The sequence below is a fragment of the Micromys minutus genome, assembly GCF_963924665.1.
Source record: "Micromys minutus genome assembly, chromosome: 19".
Taxonomy (NCBI): domain Eukaryota; kingdom Metazoa; phylum Chordata; class Mammalia; order Rodentia; family Muridae; genus Micromys; species Micromys minutus.
Window position 1 is genome coordinate 14255413 of NC_137954.1, and position 25752 is coordinate 14281164.

General features: G+C 47.4%; 1 protein-coding gene across 2 annotated transcripts in view; it reads left to right on the forward strand.

The window, feature by feature from the left end:
* Nucleotides 1-444: 444 nt before the first annotated feature.
* Nucleotides 445-25752, forward strand: part of NRP2 (neuropilin 2) — a gene marked incomplete at its 3' end in the record, with an annotated part of 113776 nt that continues 88468 nt past the window's right edge. For both annotated transcript variants that reach the window (XM_080932923.1, XM_080932924.1), the window contains exons 1-2: nt 445-947; nt 16372-16549. In XM_080932923.1, the coding sequence (XP_080789049.1) occupies nt 875-947; nt 16372-16549 (251 nt within the window). In that variant the 5' untranslated portion in view covers nt 445-874. The remainder of the gene's footprint in view (nt 948-16371; nt 16550-25752) is intronic.

Genomic DNA, 25752 nt, shown 5'->3' on the forward strand with positions numbered 1-25752 from the left:
GACATCCACATGCTGCTCGGCCTGAAAAGGCGAGGGGGGAGCCCGAGGGGAGGCAGAGGAGGCGAGCGAGGCACCAGCCCGCAGCCCGCCCCCGGCACATCCTCAGAAGCACAGACACTCGGCCGGGCGCTGAGCGAGGTGGAGGTGAGGGCGGGCGCCAGCGAACTCGGAGAGCCGCTCGCACACTCGCGGGCGATCCCAGCCGCCGCCGCCGCCGCACCCGCAGCAGCACCAGCAGCGCCGGCCGCAGCAGCTTCCTGCTTCGTACTCCCCTCCAGAGACTGGCCAAGCGGGTGTAGCCGCCGGGGGAGGCTCCCGCTTAGGGGAACCCGGAGGGACAAGAGCCGGGCGCCTGACTGCCTAGCACTCCGCCTGGCCAGCGGTCGGTGCCTCTGCCCGCGTGTGTGTCCCGGGTGCCGGGGGGACCTGTGCCAGTTTGCGCTTCTGAGATCACACATCTGCCTTGGGGCTGTGTGATGCCCAGGGCAATTCTTGGCTTTGATTTTTATTATTATTACTATTATTTTGCGCTTAGCTTTCGGGAAACCCTCGTGATGTTGTAGGATAAAGGAAATGACACTTTGAGGAACTGGAGAGACCATACACGCGTTTGGGTTTGAAGAGGAAACTGGTCTCCGCTTCCCCAGCTTGGTCCCTCTGCTGATTTCAGGAGCTATCTCCTAGTGAGGTGGAGATATTCCAGCAAGAATAAAGGTGAAGACAGACGGACCGCCAGGACCCAGGAGGAAAACGCTGATCATTAGAGACCTTTGCAGAAGACGCCACAAGGAAGAAAATTAGAGAGGAAAAACACAAAGACATAATTATACGAGATCCCACGAACCTAGCCCTGGAGAGAGCCTCTCTGTCAAAAATGGATATGTTTCCTCTTACCTGGGTTTTCTTAGCTCTGTACTTTTCAGGACACAAAGTGAGAAGCCAGCAAGGTAAGCCCTTCAAAGTTTTTCTATTCATTTTTACATGGTCCCCCCTTTAAAGGCGACTGCTAATGCAGAGAAGCCACTCAGAACCGCTCAGAAGGAGACTCCCTCAATACTCAATAATTTAAAGGGAGATCTCAGCGGCCTTCTTTACACCACCAGGACTGCTAAACCCAACTTTTTTCTCTTGCTAAGGGAGTGTGTGTGTGAGTGTGTGTGTGTGTGTGTGTGTGTGTGTGTGTTTTGTAACAGAATTTGGCGGTGTTCAGATGTCACATATGGACTGAATCAAAGGTTTAAAAATACTACAAAGCCTTTGCATTACAGTTTCGGGGATTTTTTCCCTCCCTGTCTTGAAGCAGAACACATCTCCCTTGAGTTTCTTCAACCTAGCCAGTGAAATATAAATCATTTGCATTCTCTTCACTTAGCTACATTGAGCAATGTTAGCTGAAGGGCTTGGGGGAAAAAAAAGCAAGAGTCTAGCTTTGGTTTTCAGATGTGTGGATTCTTTGCAGAATGGGTGGATACATCTCAGAACCAGAAGGTTGAGCTAGTGGAGCAAGCTAGCTTGTAGTGGAGACTGGAGCTTTCCCGTGGGCAGTTGCCGGTCCCCACTCTCTCGTGAATCCGCGTGTTTTCTGGGAAAGCAAACCATGTTCTTGATTTTTTTTTCCTTAAAAGAAAAAAACAAACTGCGTGACCCTCGACAGTCTCTCCCCCTTGTGAAGTGGTTAGAAACTTTTGAGTGGAATTTGTTCTCAAACACTGCCAAAAGGGTGTGTGGACACAGGCTGCAGAGATAAGCACTTCGGGGCCTAGGAGAGGCCAGGGCCAGCTCTTGTAGAGTGTGACAAGGGTTACTTCTCTGAAAACAGGTCTCTGGTCTTAGGGAATGCGGTTTTTCCACCCCGGGACTGTTTCTGGGGGTGTTTCCCTCCGCTCTAAGACAGTATCTGGAACCTGAAAAAACTCTTAGCGTTTGCTCCTACAGGTGACTGGGGGTAGGGTACCATCTACCGAGAAAATGGGGAAGAAAAGACAGAGAGAAGGAGGGAGGAAAGACAGAGACAAAACCATGGAGAAGCGCTATTACCTCGAGGCACTTGGTGGAGACAGCCAGCCGCAGTGGTGGGTCTCCTCCCTTACAGCCACCCTGGCGCCCCCGCGCCCTGTTTAGCCGGTCCTGTGGCAAAAGCTTAGCGGTCACTGAGCTTCTCATCCTTTCCCCAACACACACCTACAGTCAGTCACTTTACGCGGAGCATATTTGGGTATTAATTTTTGCTATCTTTTGGGATTTGACAGAGAGGGGAATGCCGCTGAGACCCAAATCCAAGCCTTTGCAGCTCCCTTTCTGTGGTAACTGGTCCTACAGGCAACTGCAAAGCCAAGGAAGGGTTGGGTGCAGGTCCGTCCTGGGGAAAATTTCTGGGCCTAGTATTCCATCTTGCCTTAATTCTGAATTCCCAGTTTGAATAGAAATTAAATTACCTCCCACGGACCTGAATGCTGCGTAAATTATGTATGTGTGTGGTTTGCTGTGTATGTGTATATATGCATGTGTGTGAGCGCGCGCACGCGCGCTCCTTGAGAATGCCTACGGTATATTTTGTATTCAAGAACGGACTCTGGTAGGCCCGGGTGTGCGAGCGCGCGCACACTGCCACACCACACCACACCACACACACACACACACACACACACACACACACACACACACACACAACTTCAGGTTCCCTATGATGTGCGAAGCGGAAGGGATTGTGAAGACTCGGGGACCATCTCCTATCCCAGATGTTCGCACATCTGTCCCTGAGCGCTGTGTGGAGCATGTGTATGAGTGTGTGTGTGTGTGTGTGTGTGTGTGTGTGTGTGTGTGACACCCTCTCGGACCCACTCCTGCTCTGCCACCTGCCTTCCGCGCTCTCTGCAGAGCCCCCTCCCATTCCAATCCCTGGTCTAGCTGCGTCACTTCCAGAGAAGCTCAAAAACGCGGGGTGCGAAGCTTATCACCCACTAAGAGCCCCGCGGGCAGCCTCGGACCGGGGGGTGGGACCCACCCAGAGTAGATTATTATCCCGCTCCCCCGAAAAGGTGATCAATCTCCGGTCATGTTTTCAGTCCAGAAACTGATTGGTACCGGGAGACCTATCCGGGGTGGCTAAGGGCGAGGCCAAGCTAGACCTCTGACTCACCCCTATGTGCCCCCTGCCAGGAGGTGGGGTGGCTCTCTCTGGCACTGCGGCGGGAACCTATTCCGAGAAGGAAGCCGAGAAAGAAGGTGGCGGGCACAAGTGGGGGCAACTGAGCAAATACCCGGCCGGTCTGCGGTAGCTGGAAGGCCCTGTGGGCACCACGTATCCGGCTCCCAGGCGCTTAACCCTCCCGCCCGGTTCTAGCCGAGTCTGGGCAGCTGGGCCGGGCCGGCTCGGAGCGCCCCCTCCTACTCCGGGCGCTGTGCTCGGCGCTGCAAGCTCGCCGCAGCCCCTGGAGAACTAGCACGTAGAAGCTGGGAGCCTGACGCCGAAAGATTCCCGGGTTAGCCTGGCCGGGAGGCAGGAAGCCGGGGTGGGATTGCAGCACCGAAGGCGGGGAGAGGCGGGAAGCAGCCTGGCTGCCTGAGCCGCAGGAATGCGCGCAGCTTGGGGGAGCACGGTGCGGCCGGCGGCCGCCTGAGCGCACAAACAGGTGAAGAGCACGCCGCGCGGGCATCCACGTGGCCGAGACGTGGGCGCCCCCCAGCGCTCTCACCCCCATCCCCCAAGCGCCGTCCCTACCGCCGCATCGATTTGTTTGGGCTACGCAGCAGAAACAGAGCTGAGCAATCCATAAACATTCTATTAGGCAAAAATATTCCCAGCAAAAGCAGAAGCGAGGCTATAAGCCTCTGCTAAGTTGGCCGCTTAGGATTCCTCCAGGGCCAGTCCCCTCCTCCTCCTCCAGACTAAAGACACCCCCCCCCCCCCAGAAGCCTGCGGCATTTCCCTCATGCTGACCAATGCCAGAAAGTTAGGTCGTGGCTGCGGCTTGTCCTCCAGATCAACCACTGCAGTCGCCTGCAGGCAGATTGTGCCCCCCTCCTTTCCTCGCTGCCCGTGCCCACGTGGGGAAAAAAATACAGTGTTCACGACAATCAGTTTCCCTGATTGATTTCTTTTTAATATCAACACAAGTTAATGGAGGCGAGGCGAGCTGTGATTAAACGGCTGCCCCCACCCCTCGCCTCGGGCTGTCTGAGCCCCTAGTGTGTTCCACCAGTTCCTAAGTAGCATTAGCGTGGAGGGCATGAGTGGGCCGGCTGTCCTAAGATGGGCGTTGCGTGTGTGAGGGGGCGTGGGACGGATTGGGCAAACACTCTGGGAATCTTCGGGGTTAGGGGCACTGAAATCAGCTTTCCAGATCTACGTAGCGAATACTCCTATCTGTGCTGCAGCTTCTGTGGCTCTGGTTGAATTTCTGCTGGAAGGAAAGGGACTGGACGCTCTCTGGTTTGTTGGCCTGGACTCCCTGCTTGGCTCTCTCTCTCTGCCCCCCCTCCCCCCCCCCCCCCGCTTTTTTTTCAGTTTCTGTCAGAGAGGAGAGCCCCCTGGCGCTAGCCGTTTCCCAAACAGCTCCGAGCCACAAAAGTGCTCGGCTAGAGCGGATCAGCAGGGGTTTGCTCTCCACCCAGGAAATCACTCTGTCCCTGACGTGGGTTCTTCAGAAGGTGGCAACTCTCGGGCTTAATGTCTACTCCTCCCACCCCACCCCCACTCCCGTCCCTTGAGACCCATGGCTCGGGGCCAGAAAGAAGCCAGACCCCATAACCAGCTATCTCCCCCTTCCTTCTTACTCCAGAAGCGCTTTGATCTGTGGTGGTCTTTAACACCATTGCCATGGACACGGGCTTACTAGGTCAATTCAAACTTCAGGCTGAGCTAGGTGATCAGATAAAAGGTGTATATGGGCTGTGGGAGACAGGTCAAACAAATTCTCTAACAGAAGCAGTCATATAGTCCAAGAACTTGCTATGGGTTTTGTGGAGGGGGGGGTTGGACAGTCTCCCCCAAAAGACCCATGACCACGGATGGATATAATCATTTACAAGTAAAAGAGGAAAACTCCAGGATTCTGAATAGCCTACTTAGAGCTCTGGGGACTTGTTTCCTACCCTCATTAAGTATGTGCCCAGTCACCTTTTCCCCAGAAGCAAGCACTGGAGGTGGTGAGGCTGTTTTTTTGCCAACTGAGTACACAGTATAAAACAGGGGAGAGAGCGCCCCACAGGGCCTCACGGCAGGCCCTTACTTGTCCAGGATTCACCAGGTAGAATAGCAAATGCCCAGCAGCACCTCCAGGGTGAGGTTTTATGTCATCCCTTGGAGTCATCAGAGCACTCAACTGGTAAAGTGTGAGATTGGAAAGCTACAGGGACCAGAGGCTGGTCTCTCCAGACAGGACCCCTGCTGTCTACCAAATGGCTCCAGCCTCCTGCTGTTCAATGGGTAGTGGGCATTCGGAAAAGTGAAGAACGGGAACACCAGTTCTTATGCAATGGGGCATGTATGCAAGCAACAGTTATTGGGGTGGGGGGTGGCGCTGAGGTTCCAGTGTTTTCTGTATCTCCTTCAGCTTTTCATTAGAGCATTCAAATGAAAGAACTGACTTGGGGTGAGCCAAGTGTGGGTCATTTCTGAGTTGACAAAATTCAAGAGCCAGGCTCCCTGATAGTTTTCAGAACAAGTTCCCCAAAGATCCAGTTTGCAAAGAAAGATCTTAAGGTGAGATTTTTTTTTTTTCCTTTGTAGAAAGCGCAGAGCATGCTAAGTAAACGGAGGGGGCATTGTCTCCTGGTTATGCCTTTTCCAGCCAGCAGATCAGACCAAATACAATCAGAAGCCCTTGTGATAAGTGCTGGCCTTGTTTTCCAACTCAATGCTGAACTAGGCCAATTTAAATATAACGAAACAGCAGAGTCACAGCAACCAATAGGAAGGAGCCTCCTTACCTGAATCAGTTGGATTTGAAGTCCTCTCTGCCTTAATCAGCTGAGGAAGGTAACTTGGACCTGTCCAGCTCTTGTCTCCTCAGCCCTCTTCTCAAGAACAGCAACACACACACACACACAGTTCCAACTTAGCTGGGTCCTTCTATAGAACAAGTTGCCAGATTGTGAATCAAATAGAAAAGCAGATTAGCCCCAGAACCAATTTATTATTATTATTATTATTATTATTATTATTTTGTCTTTTGACAAGCCTAACACATTTGAAATTCCCTGAACTAAGGAGTTGGGACTTTTATAAAGTAACCTCAGAGCAGGAGCTCACGGTGGAGTGAACATATCTGCAGTATTTTATCATCTGGCCATTACTTGACACTTTGAGGGGCAGATGTGTCATCTTTTGAGACCCAGGAGTTTGCTATTGTCCTGTTCCTCCCAGAAGCAGACTCCTTTCTAGCTTTTGAAGAGGATGGTTAATCCATTTCCGGAAGACACTACAGAAGTTGGGTGTGCACCCCCCCCCCAAACTCTCAGTTCCTACTGCATTTTCCAAGGCTTATGTGCCTTCTAGAGAAGGGGGGAAGGCGGTGCAATATTTAACTGTTTCATTCCCACGCAGGTTTAGTGGGGTTGGATTCCAGGACACACCGGCCTTGTCCTATGGCTGGCCCAGGAGAAAGCTTCTAAAGGTTTAGGAAGCTGTCAAGTTTAGATAAGACTGAGACCCTATCCTATGGGACCTTGGTTGTATTAATAAGGAGAAATTAATTTTTAACCACTGGGAATGTTGCCAAATTATGTGACCTTTGGCAGACCAGCTGTGCTATAAAAATAAATCCCCCGTTTCTGAAAATGCTGCTTCTCTCCAGTAGAACAATAACAACGTGGCAGTTGGGACAGAGACGCTCGTGAGCAGGCAAGCTGGAGAAGAAAGGGAAGCATGGGTGTTGACAAAAAAAAAAAATCTGTGATGCTGTGAAATGTGACTGAAGACCTGAACATCCTGCCATACTCCCCCACACCCCACCCAGGGCTCCCAGAATGCCAGAAAGAGCAAGCACCCGAATGACAGGGAGCCAGGGAGTCTGTGCACATGCAGACCATGGAGAAGGTGTTAAGTGTTTCCAGCCTGCTCACACGCAGCCTTGAACACATCCTTCATTGTTCACACTGGCCAGTGACTGGCACAGGCAGAGAAAGGGGGGTATTGAAAGGGGCAAAATATTTATCTTACCCTAAATGCCACCAATAAGTGTTCCTGGAGTCTGAGAGCACTGCACAGCTCCTAACTACCGGGAGACAGATTGGCTGTCCAGGTTAACAGTCTCTCCATTATAGCTACTCTGTGCCACCAGAGCACTTAAAGGTGCTGTGCCTCAGTTTCCCCATCCGCAAAAGGTGTGTTTAATAACAGTGCCTGCCTAGGATGGCTATGCGTGTGGCATGACAGAACTGGCGCTTGCTGAGTCTGTCCCGATACCGTTCATTCTTTGGCTTAACCATCACCTGCTCATACGAGGCACTCCCCAACCACTGCTGGAAGGTTGTTCTGTTATGAGATTCATTCCCGGCTGCGCCCTCACTGAACATATGTCTGTGTCCCATAAGCATCAGCTCATCTTCCTCACAAGGTTTTCCACAAACCCATCACTCCTGCTGGACTCAGCAAAAGGATGTGCTCAGCAAAAGGATGTCTCCTCTCTGCATTTGTCCTTATCCTGTTCTTGGTCTCACTCCTCCCCCATTTCAAACCTGTCTTTTTCCTTTCCCCTCCCCTTCCATCCTTCCTGACTGAAAGTGTGCTCAGCAGGGAATGCTGCGGTTAAGGCACTCTTCCGAATTTGTAATAACTTCGACCCTGGCATTAAGTCCCCTCAGCAACTGAACTCAGAAGAAAAGTAGTCAGAAAGACAAAATGGCTTTTACCCAGCAAGACTCTTAATAATCCCATTTCCCTCTGGGTCTTCATAAGAGAGGTTGGTTTAATCCAGAAAAAGAGAGGGGGTAAATGGAAAAAGTTCTTCCTGGTAGCTTGCAGTGCACAGGGCTCCTGGTCTGGAGGGGGGGGGTTAGGGAGAGGGAGAAAAAGAGGAAGAGGGGGGAGGGGGAGAGAAAGAGAGAGAGGGAGGGAGGGAGAGAGGAAGAGAGAGAGGGAGAGGAAGAGAGAGAGAGAGAGAGAGAGAGAGAGAGAGAGAGAGAGAGAGAGAGAGAGAGAGAGAGAGAGTGTGTATGTGTCTGGTAACCTGGTCCCAGCCCCCAAAGACATTCTGATAACTAGCAATTAGGTTCTGGAGAGAGCCAATCCTCAAAGAAGATAAAGGGAATTGCAAATTACTGGGCCAATGATAATAATAATTGTGAGAATAGATGAGGAAAAATAAAGCAGATGTTCCCTGAAGGCATAGTAGGAGCCAGAGATAAAGGCCCAGGACAGATTTAGTGGACAGAGGCGAGTTGAAGTCACGTAGGAGAAAATCCAATACCATCAGTGGCTCACTGATGACGTCGTAGTATCTTGCAAGTGCTACTGATAAACATGCATTTAGAAGTTGCCCTTTTGAGTAGGAAGAACAGCAAACAATAAACAGTCAACCAAAAGCTTCAGGGGAAAAAAATGTTTTCTGCTGCTAGGTATATTGTGTTTCACTGGTCTTCATCGTTAGCCAAGGTTAGGGTATCCATGGAGACCCAGCTTACATTAAGGCCATCTTGATCTATGGCTGCTTGCTATTATCTCAGATGATTAATGCGCCATTTTTCAAATCTGTATTTAATAGCAGTTGAGAATAGGAAAGGAAAGGTGGTTGCTGGTGTTTTACAATTTGTGGTAAAATGAATTTTTGACATCTAGTGATAGACTCGGTGTTAGGTTAGTTCCATTGTAGTTCATTAATCGCTGAAATTTTATCAACTGTGACTGTTGGGAAAGGTTCTGGGTTTGATCTCACAGGGCTTGTCAAGGATGGCTGAGGCAGGATCCTTGGCCTTAGGAGGCTGGCGGATAAGGCCATCTGAACTCTTAATGTTCTTTAGAAGATGCTCAAGACTACAGTTTTTAAGGCATAAAGAGGGGAGAGGTAGTCCTTGGCAGTCCTGGTGTGGAGGTGAGGTAGGGCCATATATATAGTGAGATTGTCAGCAAGGCAAAGACCTTCAGGGGGAAAGGAAAGAGGGAACAGAGACACTGGGTTTGTTTAGGGGAGCTGCAGTTTAGAATACATGGTTAGAAATAATTACCAATAAAGTTAGAAATAGTGGCTTGGGCTTAATGCAAGGCCCGATTTGCAAGACCAGAGGCTTCAAGTTTCATGTGCTAGCCAAGAGGGAGCAATTGACATTTCAACCTGAGTTCATGGAAATAACTGGAAAAAAATATATATTTTATTAGCCATCCCCCTTCCTTTGGCTTTTGGAGAGACCTCAAAATTATTTGTCTTCTGTTTCCTTTCCCAAATGTCTGTTAAAAATGACCAAGATTTGTAATCCCAGCTCTCTCATCAGTGGCATTAAAACAACATTTGCAATGAGGTCTGGGAAAGAGCGGACATAAATATAAACTAATGATATTATATCGGCTGCCCTATTGGAATTGCATTTGTTTATATGATCTAAGATGACAAATCACAAGGTTACCACAGGTGGCATGATTCGAGGTCAGGGGAGGTAATCACATCAAACATACATTTTCCGATTAAACAAGGGTTTGTTTTAGCATCCAGTTAGAAGAGGGAGAGGCGTTTCTGAGGTCCTGCTTCCAGTCCCATCTTCCTGTTGTGTCTTAGGCAAGTTGGGGGTGTGGTGGAAGACGGTTTGCCTTCTTGCCTTCCTTGAACAAGGACTGACTTCTCCTGCTCCTTGTTCCTCGTCTCCCCCCACCCCTTCCCAGATGGTCCTTCTATTTAGATCTTGAACTTTATCAAGGCAAAAGTTCACAGATTCTCATTTACCTCACCTCCAGGAGAGCGTTGCTCACTGCTACCCAGCCCCATAAACTGAATAGATGGCACTCCCTCCTAGTTGCCTGAGGATGTGGTCAAACTGCTGCATTCCTGGCTGATGGCTTGGCTCATTTCTTCCCAGCCTAAGCCAAGATACGGATTTTATGAGACTGTCTTGTGACAGGCTGAAGTCACTTTGAATAAAACAAAAATCTAGCCCCAGCTCAAAGAAATAACTCTTTGGAGGAGCTTATCTTGGGCCGATGAGCACAACTTGGTTAAAAGGCAAGCAAAGGACTTGGACGGTCTGGGTGGGGGATTCGGTGACACAGAAGATCATACAGCGTGGTCTTCGTGCATCCCTGTTCATAGGCTCACACAGAACTGTGTGTTCACAGTATTTACAAATAAGCAGCTGCAGACACAGCTAAGGAGCTCACATCAGCACCGATAACGTGATTAAAAGAGACACTCGAACTCTCCATAATGCAAGACCAACATGCTCACGGGAGGTCCCTAACATTTTGTTTCTGCCTTACTAAGCAAATCAAGCAGAAGGTAATGCCTTGAGCAAGCAGCCTATTGTCTCAGAGGGAAGAGACCCCTTTGAATTTGAGGTCGGGTCTACAGGTTTTAGGAACTTCTCCCCCTCCCCCATCTCATGGTATGGGCTTTGAATTTTAGAACTGGAAATAACATTTTTCTTATAATAACTGTGTGAGAGAGCATAGTCTCAGCATGGTGGCCTAAGTGACCCAAGGCCACACAGCTTGCCACTCGATTATGGAACTCTTCATCCCTACCCACTGCTATTCTAGTCAGCCGTCCATAAGCAGCAAGTGACAGTGACATGGGAAGGTGGCAGCGTCCTCTGTTTTTAAGTAGAGGAAGAAGAGCGTCTTCTTTGCCTTGCTATGCATTAGACAGAAGTACTGTTGTGGGATTAAGGGCAGGATGGATTATGTTGTGACTAAAGAATACATTAGTAAAGGTTTCCGAGGGAAGTGGGACTGGTATACAGCAACCCCCAAGTATACAGTAACCTACCTTCACATGCCTCTAAGGAATTGTTCTGCATTCCCAGCAGATGCTGACACTACAGATACTGCCCAGCTCAATAGACTACACTTCTTCCTATGCATAATACCTGTGACAAAATTTAACTTATAAATGAAGCATACTAAAAGATTAGCAATAGGTAATAATAAAGTATAACAATTACAATAGCATAAAAATTATATGGATGGCTCTATCTACCATCTATATCTATCTACCTACCTATCTACCTACCTATCTATCTACCTATCTATCTACATATCTATCTTACCTATCTACCTACCTATCTACCTACCTATTACCTATCTATTTACCTATCTATCTACCTATCTGTTTACCTACCTACCTACCTATCTATCTACCTATCTACTTATCTACCTACCTATCTACCTACCTATCTATCTACCTATCTACCTATCCATCTAATTATCATCTATCTGTAGTTAATGTACTCTTCTTCTTTTGAGAATGCTGTGTGCTAGTATGTAATGAATTTAATGAAGTAAGTGGCTTAGCAACAGTGTTAGGCTGCTATTGACCTGCTAACTATGCATTAGAAGGAGAATTATCAAGGTACAACAATGTCTTTGACCACCAATAATGAGACCCACAGAAGGGGCAGCAACAGAAAAGTGGAGTTACCTACGTAAGAAACAGATGTCTCTAATCTTCCCTCTTGTCCCAATGGCATGTTAAAATCACAGAGATCTAGCTCAGTGGGTTTCAACCAGATCCAGGAAGTTCCAGAGAATCCCCTGAGTAGTGAGGGCAGAGCTTAGAAGCCAACGTGACGTTCTTTAGTTTCTGGTTTCTTCTCTTGGAGCAACCAAAGTGAGTTTCTCTTCTACTTCCATTGTACTTTGGAATTCTAGGTAGAGTTTTCATCTAAGAGGAAAGAGTACCAGTTCTTAAAACACGAAAATGTGACACCTAATACACACCACCTAACTATACACCTTATACAATTCACATAGCCAGTAAAACATGTAAAGGTGAAACCTAGAAGGATCCCACTTAAGTAAGGAGTAAGTTTATCCCCCTTTTGCCAATGTCAGGTGCCCCCCACATGTGCACATGTATGCACACACATGAACACACATGTACACATGCATGCATGCACACACAATCTCTTTGACAGTTATCTCACTACTCCAGTGTCAGCCAACTACCAAGCGTGTCTGTTCATGTTTTCTTTCACTTCCATTAACTTGGACCTCTTGGCTTTTCACCTGTGGTCACTGTGGTCACAGGGTCCTGGCTGTTGAAGCAAACCAGTAGAATTCTGATTGTTTAAAAGTCCTCACCAGAGGGGCCTGGAGAGATGGCTCAGTGGTTAAAAGGACTTTCTGCTCTTATAGAGAGGACTCAGGTTCAGTTCCCAGCACCCACATGGTGAGTCACAACCATCTGTAACTCCAGGAGAGTCCCAGGAAAGTCAATGCCCTCTTCTGAACTCCAAGGAGCCCATGCATATATATGCACACACGCACACACACACACACACACACACATACATCTTAAAAAAAAAAAAAGACAAAATTCTCACCAAGGTCTGCCCTACATTATATCACCAAATTCAGGCAGTATCGTTTTCCTTTAAAACAATTTCAATTAAATTTCCTAGATGGCAGACTAGATTTGTAAGGGTTCTTCTTCTGCCCTTTTGTAATGCTTTCTAAATATCAAATATTGCATAGGAGCTTGGTCTCTTCATTCAGGCTCTCTAGGAGGGCCTAAGTGAAAGGGTAGGAAATTCCCGCTTTCTTGTGGGAGGGAATCAGAATCATCATAGCCATGCTGAGAAGAACAGAGATGTAGAAATTTAGAACAATATATATTTGGCATTTTATTTTTCAAACGAAAGCACCTTCACTCTGAGGGAAAAATCTGAACTCTGGCTGAATTAGCTCCTGTTTTCCCAGAAATGATGTGTGGAGGCGTCCCATTGTGACCTCTAAGCCACTGTCCTCTAACCCAGCTCATCCTCCAAGCCTCCCTCCCAGATGGATTTTGCACCTTCTCTTTGAGAAATAAGTTTGCCCCAGGTGGAAGGTGTGCACAAAATAGTTGCAAAATGAGGTCCCAGGTCAGTTCACCAAACAGGCTCCGTGGCTTCTGCAGTGCCTGGGTCCTCTTCCTAGTGTGATATTGGCCTTAAGGAGTTTGCCCTTGAGTTCTAGTTTCTCTCTCCTGATCTGATGCCTCTGAAACAAAACAGAAAGCTCTTACAGTGTTCTTTTGGAGCATAAGAAAGGCCTAAGAGGTAATGGATGATCTAGCTCTTCACAAGAAATTCTAGCTAATTCTTACTGGGGCCAGCTTGAACTTAAGACTTGCAAGCCCACCCCCATTAAGAAATGAAAAGATCAGCTATCAAGAAGAGACGAAGAAGGATTTAGTGTGTTTTCTTTACAGCTTTTGCCGCTGTCTCTCAAGAACTCTCTTCTTTCCAAGAAAAATAGAGACGGCAATTCTAGTATTTGTCTTTGTGGATATATGTCTGCGCCAATGATGTGTGATGTTTTATGAGAGGGCATAAACGTGTGTACAGGACTGAAGTGTGAATTACTGATTTGTATACATAATTGATGGGACTTCAGTATCTGTGTGTGCTTCTGAGTGTGAATGCCATCTAAGCAAGAAGGCCCATTTATAAATATATGGGTATTGAAAAGGTTAACGACACACGACCGAGACAGACGTTAAGGAGTCCGCAGATATTAAGCGGCCCTGATTTTCTCCTGATAAAGACGTGATGGGGAGGGGGCAGGAGACAGAGGAGAGCCGTGGGTTGTCCTTTGTCTCTCTGTCAATAAATTTCAGCCGCAGGAGTGCAGACTATTGGCTGTACAGCATAGCAGAGCCGAACAAAATTTCCTTTGTGGGGCAGTAATTAGACTGCGTGTAGATAAGAAAGGAAACCTTTCTGCAAGGAAACTTTTGCTCCTGTCTCCACTGCTGATCTGTGTGCATGGACTAATTGCTGGAAGCTGAAGAAGCTAAGGGGAGAAAGTCTTCTGTTAAGAGTAAAGGAGAGAAGAAGCAGGGATGGGGGACTTGCCTGATGGGGAAACTGTAAGAATCACTAAAGAGGACCTCTGCTCAGGTTTCCTCCAGGAGCTCCAAGGGATGAGGCAGGGCAGTTTTTTGTGGGGCTAGCCCAGCAGAACATTCTTTTCTCTGCTAGTTTGGCGTGTGCGCGTACACACACACACACACACACACACACACACACACAGACACACACACACACACACACACAAAGCAAGCTAGTGTATCTAAGCACCCACAAGTCTGCCTCTACAGAAGCCTACTCCCAGCCCCTTTCACCTACATAAGCCAAGACTGATGAGCCACACTATATGACCAGCTGGAAGATACTGGTGCCCTGGATTGTGGGAGTAGTTTGGGGTTCCTGCAAAGCCTGCAGGCTTGGGCTGTAGAGAAAGGAGAGGGCAGTGGCTGCATCTGGGTGGGAGGGATGGACCCATTGTCCTCCAGGCCTGGGGAGGATGCAGGGTCATTAGGTAGAGGATGATGTGGTAGCTGTTAGCCTGAGGAAACAGCTCACTTTTGTTTTCCACCCAGTAGGGAATGGACCTGCATCCATTAGATTCTGGGCAGTTCAACCCGGCACAGTTTGAGCCCTTGGAAGTCAGATGCCAAAAAGGCTACTTGTGTGGATTTGTGTCCCATCACCATTGTGCGGCATGTCTGTCATTTATGCCTTTAAAGCCTGTCAGGTTGGCAATCTGCAGCAGAGGGCTGGAAGATAGTAATATGCCAACAGACACGGGGGATGGTAAAATGCACCTGTAGAGTTAAAAATGCATGACCCATTGCCTCTTTGAGGGAACGCAGGAGAAAGACCCCCATCCTAGAGGGTATCTGCTGAGCTGTAATACATAATTCACGGGCCCATGCTGGTCCATGCAGATGGCGATATTAAATTGTGATTGATGCTCAGAGACATGCAATGCTCACGAAGGGCTCCAAGAGGCTTCAGAATATTCCTGTTGTCTCCTGTGCCTCTCCAGCTCTAAGGTGGCATTAAGCAACCCACCCCCTTACTTCCCAACCCCTGCTAGGGATTGCAGAAGTTCCCTCCTGGGTAGATGAGATTCTTCAAATGTCATCACCTACCTTCTCTGCCTTTGAAGGTTGCCCCTTCTCTCCTGGCCCACTGAGGCTGTTTACCCCCAACCAGGCACTGAAGTGAGGGGCAGCCAGCTCTTCCCCTGCCTCTGCCTTTCCTTTCGAACATCTTGACAAAGCAGCAGCACACTCTGGTGGTGACTGAGCCAGAGGGACATTGGGCAGAAATCACAAAGAATGAGGAGGCGTCCGGTGGCTCAACACAAAGCACCTTTGTGCAAATCCTATGATTGGAGCCAGAGGATTCTTCGATTCAGATTCTTTCACTTGGTGTATAATGAAATAATAAATCAGATTTGTGGTGTGTGTGAAATTAAATGTTTTGGGGGAGTTTCTTTAAAAAAAAAAAAAGCTGAAATCACCCTCTAGGGCCTGTTCTGGCCCAATACTGAAAGTGTTTCTTTGCACCTCTAGTAATTTTTGCCTGGCTTGCTCGTGGGTTGTACCACAAAACCACGATTGGCAATTCCTGGAGCCCAGCTGCTGGCTGACTGTGCTGGGCTAAGAGACACCAACTGAAATGAAGAATTTATGGGGCAGGGATAGAGATGGGAAGCTCGGAGGAAGAGAGAAAGATGGGCCAAGAAAGGGAGACAGGAAAAACAGGGAGGAGTCTTAGGTGTACACTTTGTTTTTATCATCTCTGGCCATGTAATCGAAATATTTATGACCGTTTTCTGGAGTGTGTGCATGTGTGTTTGTGTGTATGTATGTCCCTGTGTGTATGTGTCTGTGTGTGTCTTTGTGTGTTTGTCTATGTGTATGTGTATATGTCTGTGTCTGTATGTATGTCCCTGTGTATGTGTCTGTGTGTCTATGGGTGTATGTGTGTGTGTGTCCCTGTGTGTATGTGTCTGTGTGTCTTTGTGTGTGTATATGTATATGTCTGTGTGTCTGTGTGTTTTTCTATGTGTGTATTTATGTCCCTATGTGTGTCTATGTGTATATGTCTGTGTGTATGTCTCTGTGTCTCTGTGTGTGTCTGTGTTGTCTATATGTGTATGTCTGTGTGTTTCTATGCATGCATGTGTATGTCTATCTGTATCTGTGTGTGTGTGTGTCTATGTGTGCTCCTTTGTGTGTCTATGTGTGTGTGTATGACTTTATCTGTGGGGGTGGCTACAGAAAGAAGAGTTGAAATAATCTCTTCCACTGAATGAGTAAATGGATTAGTGTCCTGGATTGCCATTAAAGGTCCCTAAAATAGTGGTAACCAGCTGCTGGAAGGGAGAACTTGTGCAGGGAAGGCTATAGCCGCACATCTGAAGTTCTTTGCTGGTGTTCTCTCTTCCAGATCCACCCTGCGGAGGTCGGCTGAATTCCAAAGATGCTGGCTATATCACTTCCCCAGGTTACCCCCAGGACTATCCTTCTCACCAGAACTGTGAGTGGGTTGTCTACGCCCCCGAACCCAACCAGAAGATTGTCCTCAACTTCAACCCTCATTTTGAAATTGAGAAGCATGACTGCAAGTAAGCACAGCCCTGCTGACTGGGGACACATATGAAGGGCAGCTCCTCTTATATCTTGTCTTTTCTCTCACTGGTGGGCAATTTTGGGTCCTAGCCACAGAGGGGCACTTAAAAATGGCATTACCTTTATGGAGAGGTTGGGTGGATTTGATTCCATGGTATTGGGAAGAACCTTCTGGAAGGAGGTATAGTGAACAGTGGTTCCCTGTCTGTAGAAGTTGGCAGTGGAGTTTCCATGGGGCCAAGAAGCCGGCTACGAAGGCTCACTTCTTGTATTCACCTTCCTTTGGAGGTTGTAATTGCTGCCCTGATAAAATGGTATCTGGGTCCTCAAATATATCCAGCCATGGGGATTGGCTTATTGCTTTCTGAAGGCTTTGCTCACTGCTCAAAAAGAGGAAGAAATACAGAGTCAACGAGGGAAGGGTTAAGACTCCAGTTGATTCTCGATGTCTACGCTGCACAGGTTACTATCGCAGATGCAGGTATAGATTCCTTCTACAAACAGTTCTAATTGCTTTACAGACAATTAAGCCACTCAGTTCTTGCCTCGGCCCTAGGAAGCCAGCGCCGTCATGGTCTTCACTTTGACAAGAGAAACACTAAAACAGAGAGCTTATGTCAGTAACTCAAGGTGCCTCAGCTGATCTTACAACAGGGTGCCTGGGAGATGCTGTGCCCACCACGCAGGGAAACAGGCAGGATGGTCATGTCAGTAATAGAGATGGCTGAGTGGTCTCTAGACCCCTGTCCTTCATGTTTTCCTCATGAATCAAAAGTGAAAGTGTATAGTTCAGAAAGGAATGTGGCAATGACATGTTTGGTCACACCATAAGTCCTGGTGAGTGTCCAGTGTCCACATGACACCTTAGCACTCCACACACTCCTGTGACCAAGGCGTTGGGAGTCCTGGATAATTAATAAGGGGACAGCTGGTGGGAAAGGCCTAAGAGAACAGGCAATACTCCTGGCCTCTAATGCACAACAGGCCAGCACTTCCTCTGAAGGCCTTGAGGCTCCTCTCAAGCTAGCACTAGACCCCGAGGCCTGGCGAACTATTTATCATACTCCAGGACTACTTTGCACCTACAAAACAGTTTCCTTCTAACCGGAGGTAGGCTGTGCTAAAAAACCAAAGCATTTCCCGGATGGATGCTGTATGTGACTAAGAGTCACAGGATGATGGGGTATCTCATCCCAGGGCCAGTCTTGGCTGCCTGAATGACATAGCACATCAGTTCCTCCTTTGTCTGTGTTGCACAGACAAACTGTACACATTGACTCAGCATCCCAGGATTCCACTTCCCCAAAAGCAAGTTTACAAAGAATCTGTGTTAGAGCCGCTCTGTAAAAGGATTTTTGGGTCCCGGAGTCTCTGGCTAAGCTGCGGGAGGTTGGCGTCCACTGAAACATAATGCACAGGGTGCTCTAGAATGAGCTCAGAGGAACTTGACTAAGCACCTCTCTGGATGGAGGGCCAAATTCGGTTCTGCTGATCCTAGCGAAATCGCCAGGGGAAATTGCTAAGAGGCCATTTTATGGATATTCACGATGACAGGGGAGAAGGGCCCAGCGTTTTAGAAGGTTGGATTCAGATCGCAGTGAGCAGAGCTCCTAATACACTGACTAGAGTAAAAGGCTAGTGAAGCAACGCTCGAGCCCCAGGATCCATCCCCGGGGTGGGGAGAACTTGGTGTGGAGCAGGACAAGGACCTCACCCTTGGTGGAGTCTGAAGAGAGGAAACAGAGAGGTTACAGGCTCTCTTCCCGGCTTCTCGGCCCTTCCTAACTAGCTTCCTGTTTTCCTCCACACTCCCCATCCTTGCTGCTGGCTTCAACCTAGAAGGTCACAGGGGTCAGAAAGAAAATCTTTCTGGAATCTATTTTCCCCCTAGAGCCAAATTGTCAGCCAGGCTCCTCCAGGCCCACTTACCCTTGCTCTCAGTTCTCACCCACCTCGCCACTGTTTCCCCACTCCCCATCCTGTGTCTCTCATTAAGTTTTATATTTAGAAGGTCGTATCTGGTCCCTCAGCCCCTCCCTCGAGATCATTTGCATTCAGAATAAGGGGCTTGCCTCACTTTACTTTCTTGAGAAAGGAATGCTTCATCTCCTTAGATTCTTATACTCTTTTTGACTCCTCTTTCACGCTGCATTTTTTTTTTTTTTTTTTTGCATCCACTATCAAAAGAAATCAGTCCCCTCTTTCTTTGCATTTTGGGGACATGCTCACTTGTTTACCTTGAAGTTTATGAAGCTGATACCTCTTCTAACAGAAAATTGCCTGATTCCCATCAGTGAGTGGCAACAGCTTGGAGAAGAAAGAGGAAATGAAAGGGCACAGCCTCCATGCCGGCCCACGATGCCTCTTCTGCTTTCTGAGCATGAAATGAACTACGAATATGGCCCTCTGACCTAAGACCGGGGCCCTTATAAGGAGAATTATTCTGGTTTGTGGTACCTAAGCCTTTCTTTCCCTTGCAGTCTCCATGTTGAAGGTCAAGGCTGTTACTGAACAAACCCCAGGCAGATCTTTTCCTGACCGCTGCTTGTTCATTCTCTTCCACCGAAGCTTACTGCTTGGAAAATCTCACTCACAGGCATCAACCATTCTGTGCCAGTGCAATCCAAAGCCACCCTTTCTCTTAGCTCTGCCTGCCTCCTCCCTTAGGCTATCCACAGGGAGCCAAACCCTAAGCACCAGCACCCTGTCCTGGGGACTGTGTAGCAGCAAAGGCAGAAGCAAAGGCCGCTGTGGCATTGGCAGATACCTGTGTCAAGGGACAAAAAGACAGGACTCGGGGCTGTCTGGGCAAACAGAAAGAAGTCACTTCATTCCCTAGGGAGCAGAAGATACCAGGAGGCTGCTGCCTTGGCAGACAGAGAGAGGCCATTCGCTTGAGTCATCAGCCAGAGGGTTCAGCGTTATGGTTTTAAAAACATACACACAAGGCTGAGTATTTTTCCATTTCTAAACTTTGAACTGTATGCATTCTTAAAAACATTCATGAACATGCCAACCTTTTCACTAGTGTTCAAACAAGCACACACACACACACACACACACACACACACACACACACAGCATTGTAGAGGCCCAGTCAAAGGTAACTAAAAGCATGACCTAGTTCCTTGAAAGAACAAGTACTTAGCTGATAGTTATCTTGAGAATACTTTGGGGAAGTTTGAAATAGGAAAACTGTGAATGTACATTTCTTAGGCCACCTCACAAGTGAGTCTACATAGATTCAGGACAAAATCACCTCGTTTATGTCAAAGTGAAGCCCATTGAATAAGTTTCTCTGGGTGGAGCCCCTCCGTGGAAGTCCCAAACATTTTAAACCACATGCCACACTTCCCTGTTTTAATTAAACAAAGCCAAAAAAAAAATTGAGGAGAGTCATTTATTGTTCCTGTTGGTTTATTTAGGACAGTAATTCTAAACTTTGCTTCTTCATGAACAATGAAAGCCAGTTAATGTCCTCTTTGGGTCTGATTTGCACTTGAGGATGTGTACACTTGAATGCAGTACTAGCAGAGCTCAGGAGAGGGCACCAGATTCCCTGAAGCCAGAGTTAACCAGCAGTTGTGAGCTTTTGGGTGGCTGTGCTGTGAACCGAGCTCACGACCTCTCCAAGAGCTTAACCACCAAGCCACCTCCTCACTCCACATTTGAATTTTCATTGAGCTTTTACATTTGTTGAGCATTTGAATTTTTGTTGAGGTCTTAAGTCCTCCACTTTTCCCTTCCCCAAAACCATGGTAACAGGCACTTTGTTGTGCCTTGTCTGTGTTATTACAGTAAGTTAGCAAGCACTTTAAAGGCCTGTGTCATAGGAAACTCAAGACTATTTTCTCCTCATACTTCTTGCTATGAATTCTTGTTATGAGTATCCTTCCTCATACAGCCCCTCAATTCTGTTCTGTCTTATTTACACATACACACACACACACACACACACACACACACACATTTTGCTGTAGAAGATCTTTTCCACTATGCCAAAGACCAGGTCCTGAGGTTCAAGGTTTCGACCCTAAGTCAGTGCTAATTCAAGGCCAGCATTTTTTATTTGCTTCCTTTAGCTAAGGCCACAACAGAGTAAGGTCTGCCTGAAGACTGACCCCCCACCCCAACTGAGCATAACACAGTACCCATAGTTCTCATCGTTGGTTTAGATTCCGGTTTCTTCTGATCTTTCCAGTCCCCTGCATACTGGATGTGGGTATTTGACCTATTGCCAAGTGTCCTAGCTAAACAAAATGTGCTTGTGTTTAATTCGCCACAGAGGGGCCCTCTAAATCTTAGAAGATGTGTCTGTCCTTCTCACAGTAGGTGACTGTATTTTAAAACAAGTAGCAGATTCCTGGGTTGATAAATTAACCATGATGCTAAACAGGGGGAAGGAACCAGACCTCAATAATCTGCTCCCTTAATGCTGAGCAATCAATGCTTTCCTGTGCCCAATAAGCAGCCATCATTTCCAGCAACCAAGCATAGCTTCCCATCCTATGGAGTGAGCTGGCCCTCCTTCCCTACCCATGTTTCCCTGGGGTTCCTGGCTCAGTTTCCTTGACCTTTATTGGCTCCTGTTCCAAACCACTTAGGTCACACTGTCTATTCCAGTGTGGCGATCTCATGTTCTGAGGGGTAAGCTCTCCAGCGGCACAGACCACATACCCTGTCTGTGACCTGCAGCACACCTAGCCCATGAGAGAACTCAGTGGATGTGCACACGTACTTCTTTTATTGGTGTCTTGCCACGGGTTACATCAAGGCATATGTGAAATGAGCTATGATAGGAACTGTGTTGGTAGATGGGCAGGTCTGGTTTTTCCCATTCCTCCAACTAAGACCACAAAGAAATGGCAAAGAATCTGGACTGTCCCTATCACTAACCATTCAGACTTGGGTTTGTCACCAGCCAAACGGCCACTGGTCATTCACTATGTGCCCAGAAAGTGCTTAAAAGCACCTGGCCAGTTTTGAAAATACAAATTGGTAAATTGTACCCTTTGACCTGATAGATTTTGGGACTCCGGAGTAGGAGGTGGTGAGGTCAGATTGTCCCAGCCGGCACAGTTCATCTGAGCCTGGCACTTACACAGATGGATCTCAGGCCCTGCCCTCTGAAGGTACTGGAAAGGGATTCGAACCGTCCTTTCCAGTTCTTTAATCTCACCAGGTCTGCCTTCCCCTCCCGCACACCGCATGCCTTAACTGTGACATGATAAAGATCCTGTTATCTGAGTCCACAGTACACAGATCCAGCCTAGGCTGGAAGACCCAGGAAGGCTCCCTGGAAGAGGAAACACCAATACTGACCTAGAGGAGTCAGGTTGGCTAGAGGTCCTAGCAGAGGGTGGCACTCCAAACAACCTGAAGAGAGAGCTGTCGGTGACTCTGGGAAGTACAGTCATACACATGGCTGACCTTCATTTCCTCCCCTATGAGGACTGGAAGGGCAGGAACAAGAGAAGGCTGCCCTTGTGACTTCTGATACAAACCCTCTTCCTGGCCAAAGGTGCCTGACGATGTTACTTAACTTCCTGGCCAGGCGACTTCCACCACCTCCTCAGGAGAGGGACCCAGAGCAGGAAGCAGGAAAAGCTGGGGTTATGGGAGTCTACGGCCCCGCCCTCGCTGCTGTTTTAATGTCTCTTCAGCCTAGATCCCTATGTCCAGATGTCCTTAGGGTAATGAAGAGTGTGGTTTGTTCTGGCAAAGTCTGGGTACCAATCTGGATGAGGTCCTCCTCAGTTTACTCCTACCCAGACCCTACATCCCTTTTCTTTTCTTCAAGAAATCAAATTACCCAACTGAAGGTGTGGCTTCAGCTGAGATCCCCTGGAGTCAAAACAGAGCCTGTCTCTGTGGTGCAAGAGGATGTCATGTGCTGGCTCAGGAGTAGGGACCCTTAGGTTGATCACTCATGACATCGTGACAGATTTACTGCCTGCCCACCACAGAAATATCCCCGTCCTCCAAGGATCCAGTGAGCATTAGTACTTTTCTGTATTGCAACAACCTTCCTAATGACAGAAACAGACCCACCTTTGGGAGTTGGTACAATAGTAGGTCCACATTAGCCAGAAACCAGCTACCAGCTGACCCGCCCTCCACAGCCTTGACCAAGGACTCCTTCTGCCCAGCAACTTCGGCTCACCCAAGAAGTGGGGAACAACAGCCTAGAGATTCCTCCCCTCGTCTTTCCAAGGTTAGAGAGCAGTTGGGACAGCAGTTATTTTTGGCTGTTTGTTTCTTTTAAACATTCGATGTTGCAATCCTAACGTTCTCCATGCAAGAGAGCTTCACCGTGGCCGTCTCTCTCCTAACAATGCATTTTATCTTCTGATTGAGAAAATCACTTGAGATTTTATCCTCCACGATCCCCCTCTCAACCCTGGCACCTTCTTGAAGCCTGGCGATCCCAGAGGGCCAGTACCTCGCCCATGTAACTCTGTGTAATTCTCCTATCTAATTACAGCGGCAGGCTGTCTTCAGAAATTCTGAGGGACCGAGACAGATAGAGGTGTGGAGAGGTAGAGCATAGAGCAGGAGATAACGTGTCAAGACAGTCTTTTCCACAGAGGGATTTGTGTTTTGCTGTAGACATGAGTCCTGTAGAAAGAAAGAAAAAAAAAAACCCCACACTTTGTTGTCTGTCTTATTGGTGAGGAGATATAGACCTTGATGAGAGATACTTAAGAGATAATTTAATTCCATTTTTCCATTCATATCTAGATCAATTATCACACATACATGCAGCCCTTGTCCTGTCTTTTAAGGAAAAAAAACTAAACTAAACAAAACAAAAAACAAAGAAACTTTACAATCGTCCTTCATTACAAGACCTTTTGGCTCTCAATCCATCCCGGTTGATTACGGCTGTATTAAATTTACATAATCAAAAAAATTTTTTTTCCTAGAAGGAAAATGCCCCCCCCAAGTTAGCTGGGTCAAAATTAAATTTTAAGAAACTAAAGAAAAGAAGAAAGAAATAGACTCAGGTTTGGCTTGTGTTCAAGAGGACCACATGGTAAAAGAAAAAACACACAATTGCATAATGCCTTTCTTGTGGCGATGGAGTCAGGCACTGTGGACTAGTATATGCATTCTTCAGCCATGTATGTTAAGAGTCCAAGCTGTACCTTTGTGGAGGAAGGTTATCAGTTTAGATAATAGCAAACACTCATGTATTCTCAAAGGCATTGGATAGTCTCTACATCTATCTCCCATAGCAAGCTGTGGGCTCGGGACCGGTATTGTTCCCACTAACCAGAAGGATATACTGAGGCTTTGGGAGAGCACACCTACACTGCAGGAGGCCTGGATTGGAAGCCAGATGGCCCTCAGCTGCCTCTAGATGCCTGTTCCAATGCACTGAGAGCGGTCACCTGCTGTCCAGCACAGGGTATGCCAGTCTCTGATTCCCGTAGAATCCCACAAACCTTCTCTCTCCTCTTTTTATAGTAGCCTTGCTTTGCCTCTTCCTGCCAAGAGGTCACTTGTGGATGCCAGCAAGGCAGTCAAGGAAAGAGAAGCCTTTCTATGCCTTAAAGGACAAACTGGAGGCCTGATTGTGTCAAGAGTCTACATCTGCTCCTCATCATCTACCCCCAACTCCCCCAGACTCCTACGCGCGCGCGCGCACACACACACACACACACACACACACACACACACACACACCACATACCAAACCATATACACCACACATATCACACACTACACACAAATACCACATATACACACATTACACATACCACACAAACCACATATTCAAACACACACCACATATACTACACAGCACACATACATATATACACCACACATATCAAACGCATACACCATACACACACCACACATACACATATACAACACACATACAAACACACCATACACACGCCATAAACCACACACAAACACACTCCATACACACACACAGATACCACACACACACACCACATACTACATACACACACATACAACACACACTATATATACTACATACACCACACACACAAACACACATCACATACATACAAACACACCATACACACACACTCCATAGGCCACACACAAACACATACACACACACACACACACCAACACACATTATACATACATGCACACACATACCACACGCACCAACACATATTACACACACACACACACCACCCTCTTGGGTTCCCACCACTACCACCTTTTCTCTTCATCTGGAGCCCGAAGATGTGAAGGCCAGTAATGGAGTGTCAGCGGAAGTAATTGATTGCTCACACACAGAGAATGCCCCTGCCTTTAGTGTCAATGGAGCTGAACCAGATTCTGGGCGGGTGAACGAGACATGTAAACAGTTCATGGCTGAGCTGTCAGGGCCAAGCCAGAAACAGAGGAGAGGGAGAACCATGGAACAAATAATTGTTTTATTGGCAAAGAAAGCAGTAAATAACATTTCAGCCCAGGAATTGGCCGCTTGAAAGGGATGGAGTCAGCCTAGGACCAGAAAAAAAATCATGGCACAGGTTTGAATGGAAGAGTTTTTCTTTGTCTTCAGGTAGAAGGTTTCTTCCTGCCCCACCCCCTTTCTCCCATTATCATCATTAAAATAATGACTGTAACAATTAGAGTTGATGAGACCTCGGGTTTATGGAACACCTTTCATCTGAAAGTTCAAAGTGATTTATCTGTGTGTCATCCTCTGAGAACTGTGGGAGGGTAAGAAAGTTGTTTTATTATTATTATTATTATTATTATTATTATTATTATTATTATTATTATTATTATTATTATTATTATTTGGGTGCTCCTCGGAAAACTGAAGTCCTCCCAGATACAAGAGTCCATCCACCCCCAGGGCGGGCTGCTAGGTTAAATGCTGGAGTGTGAACTGGGGGTCTTTACTATTGTAGCCTTCTCAGCAAGCTTCGTTTCCACGTGTGTCTCTCACACTTCATCCTTAGCCTTCATGTCTTTTTCATGCTATGACGTTCCCACTGATCATCACAGTATGGTGAGCAGCTAGCCAGATGACGCACACACACAGCAAATGGCCTGCTTACGGCTTCCAGAGAAACAGACGTCCTTTAGGACAACCCCGTACTGTTCCCGTCTAGTTCAGAGATTTCCAGCAACCTGCTTCTCTTCTTATAGGAGTGTGTGCACTTTCTAGACATATTTCTTAATGGTCCAGTGAGACTCA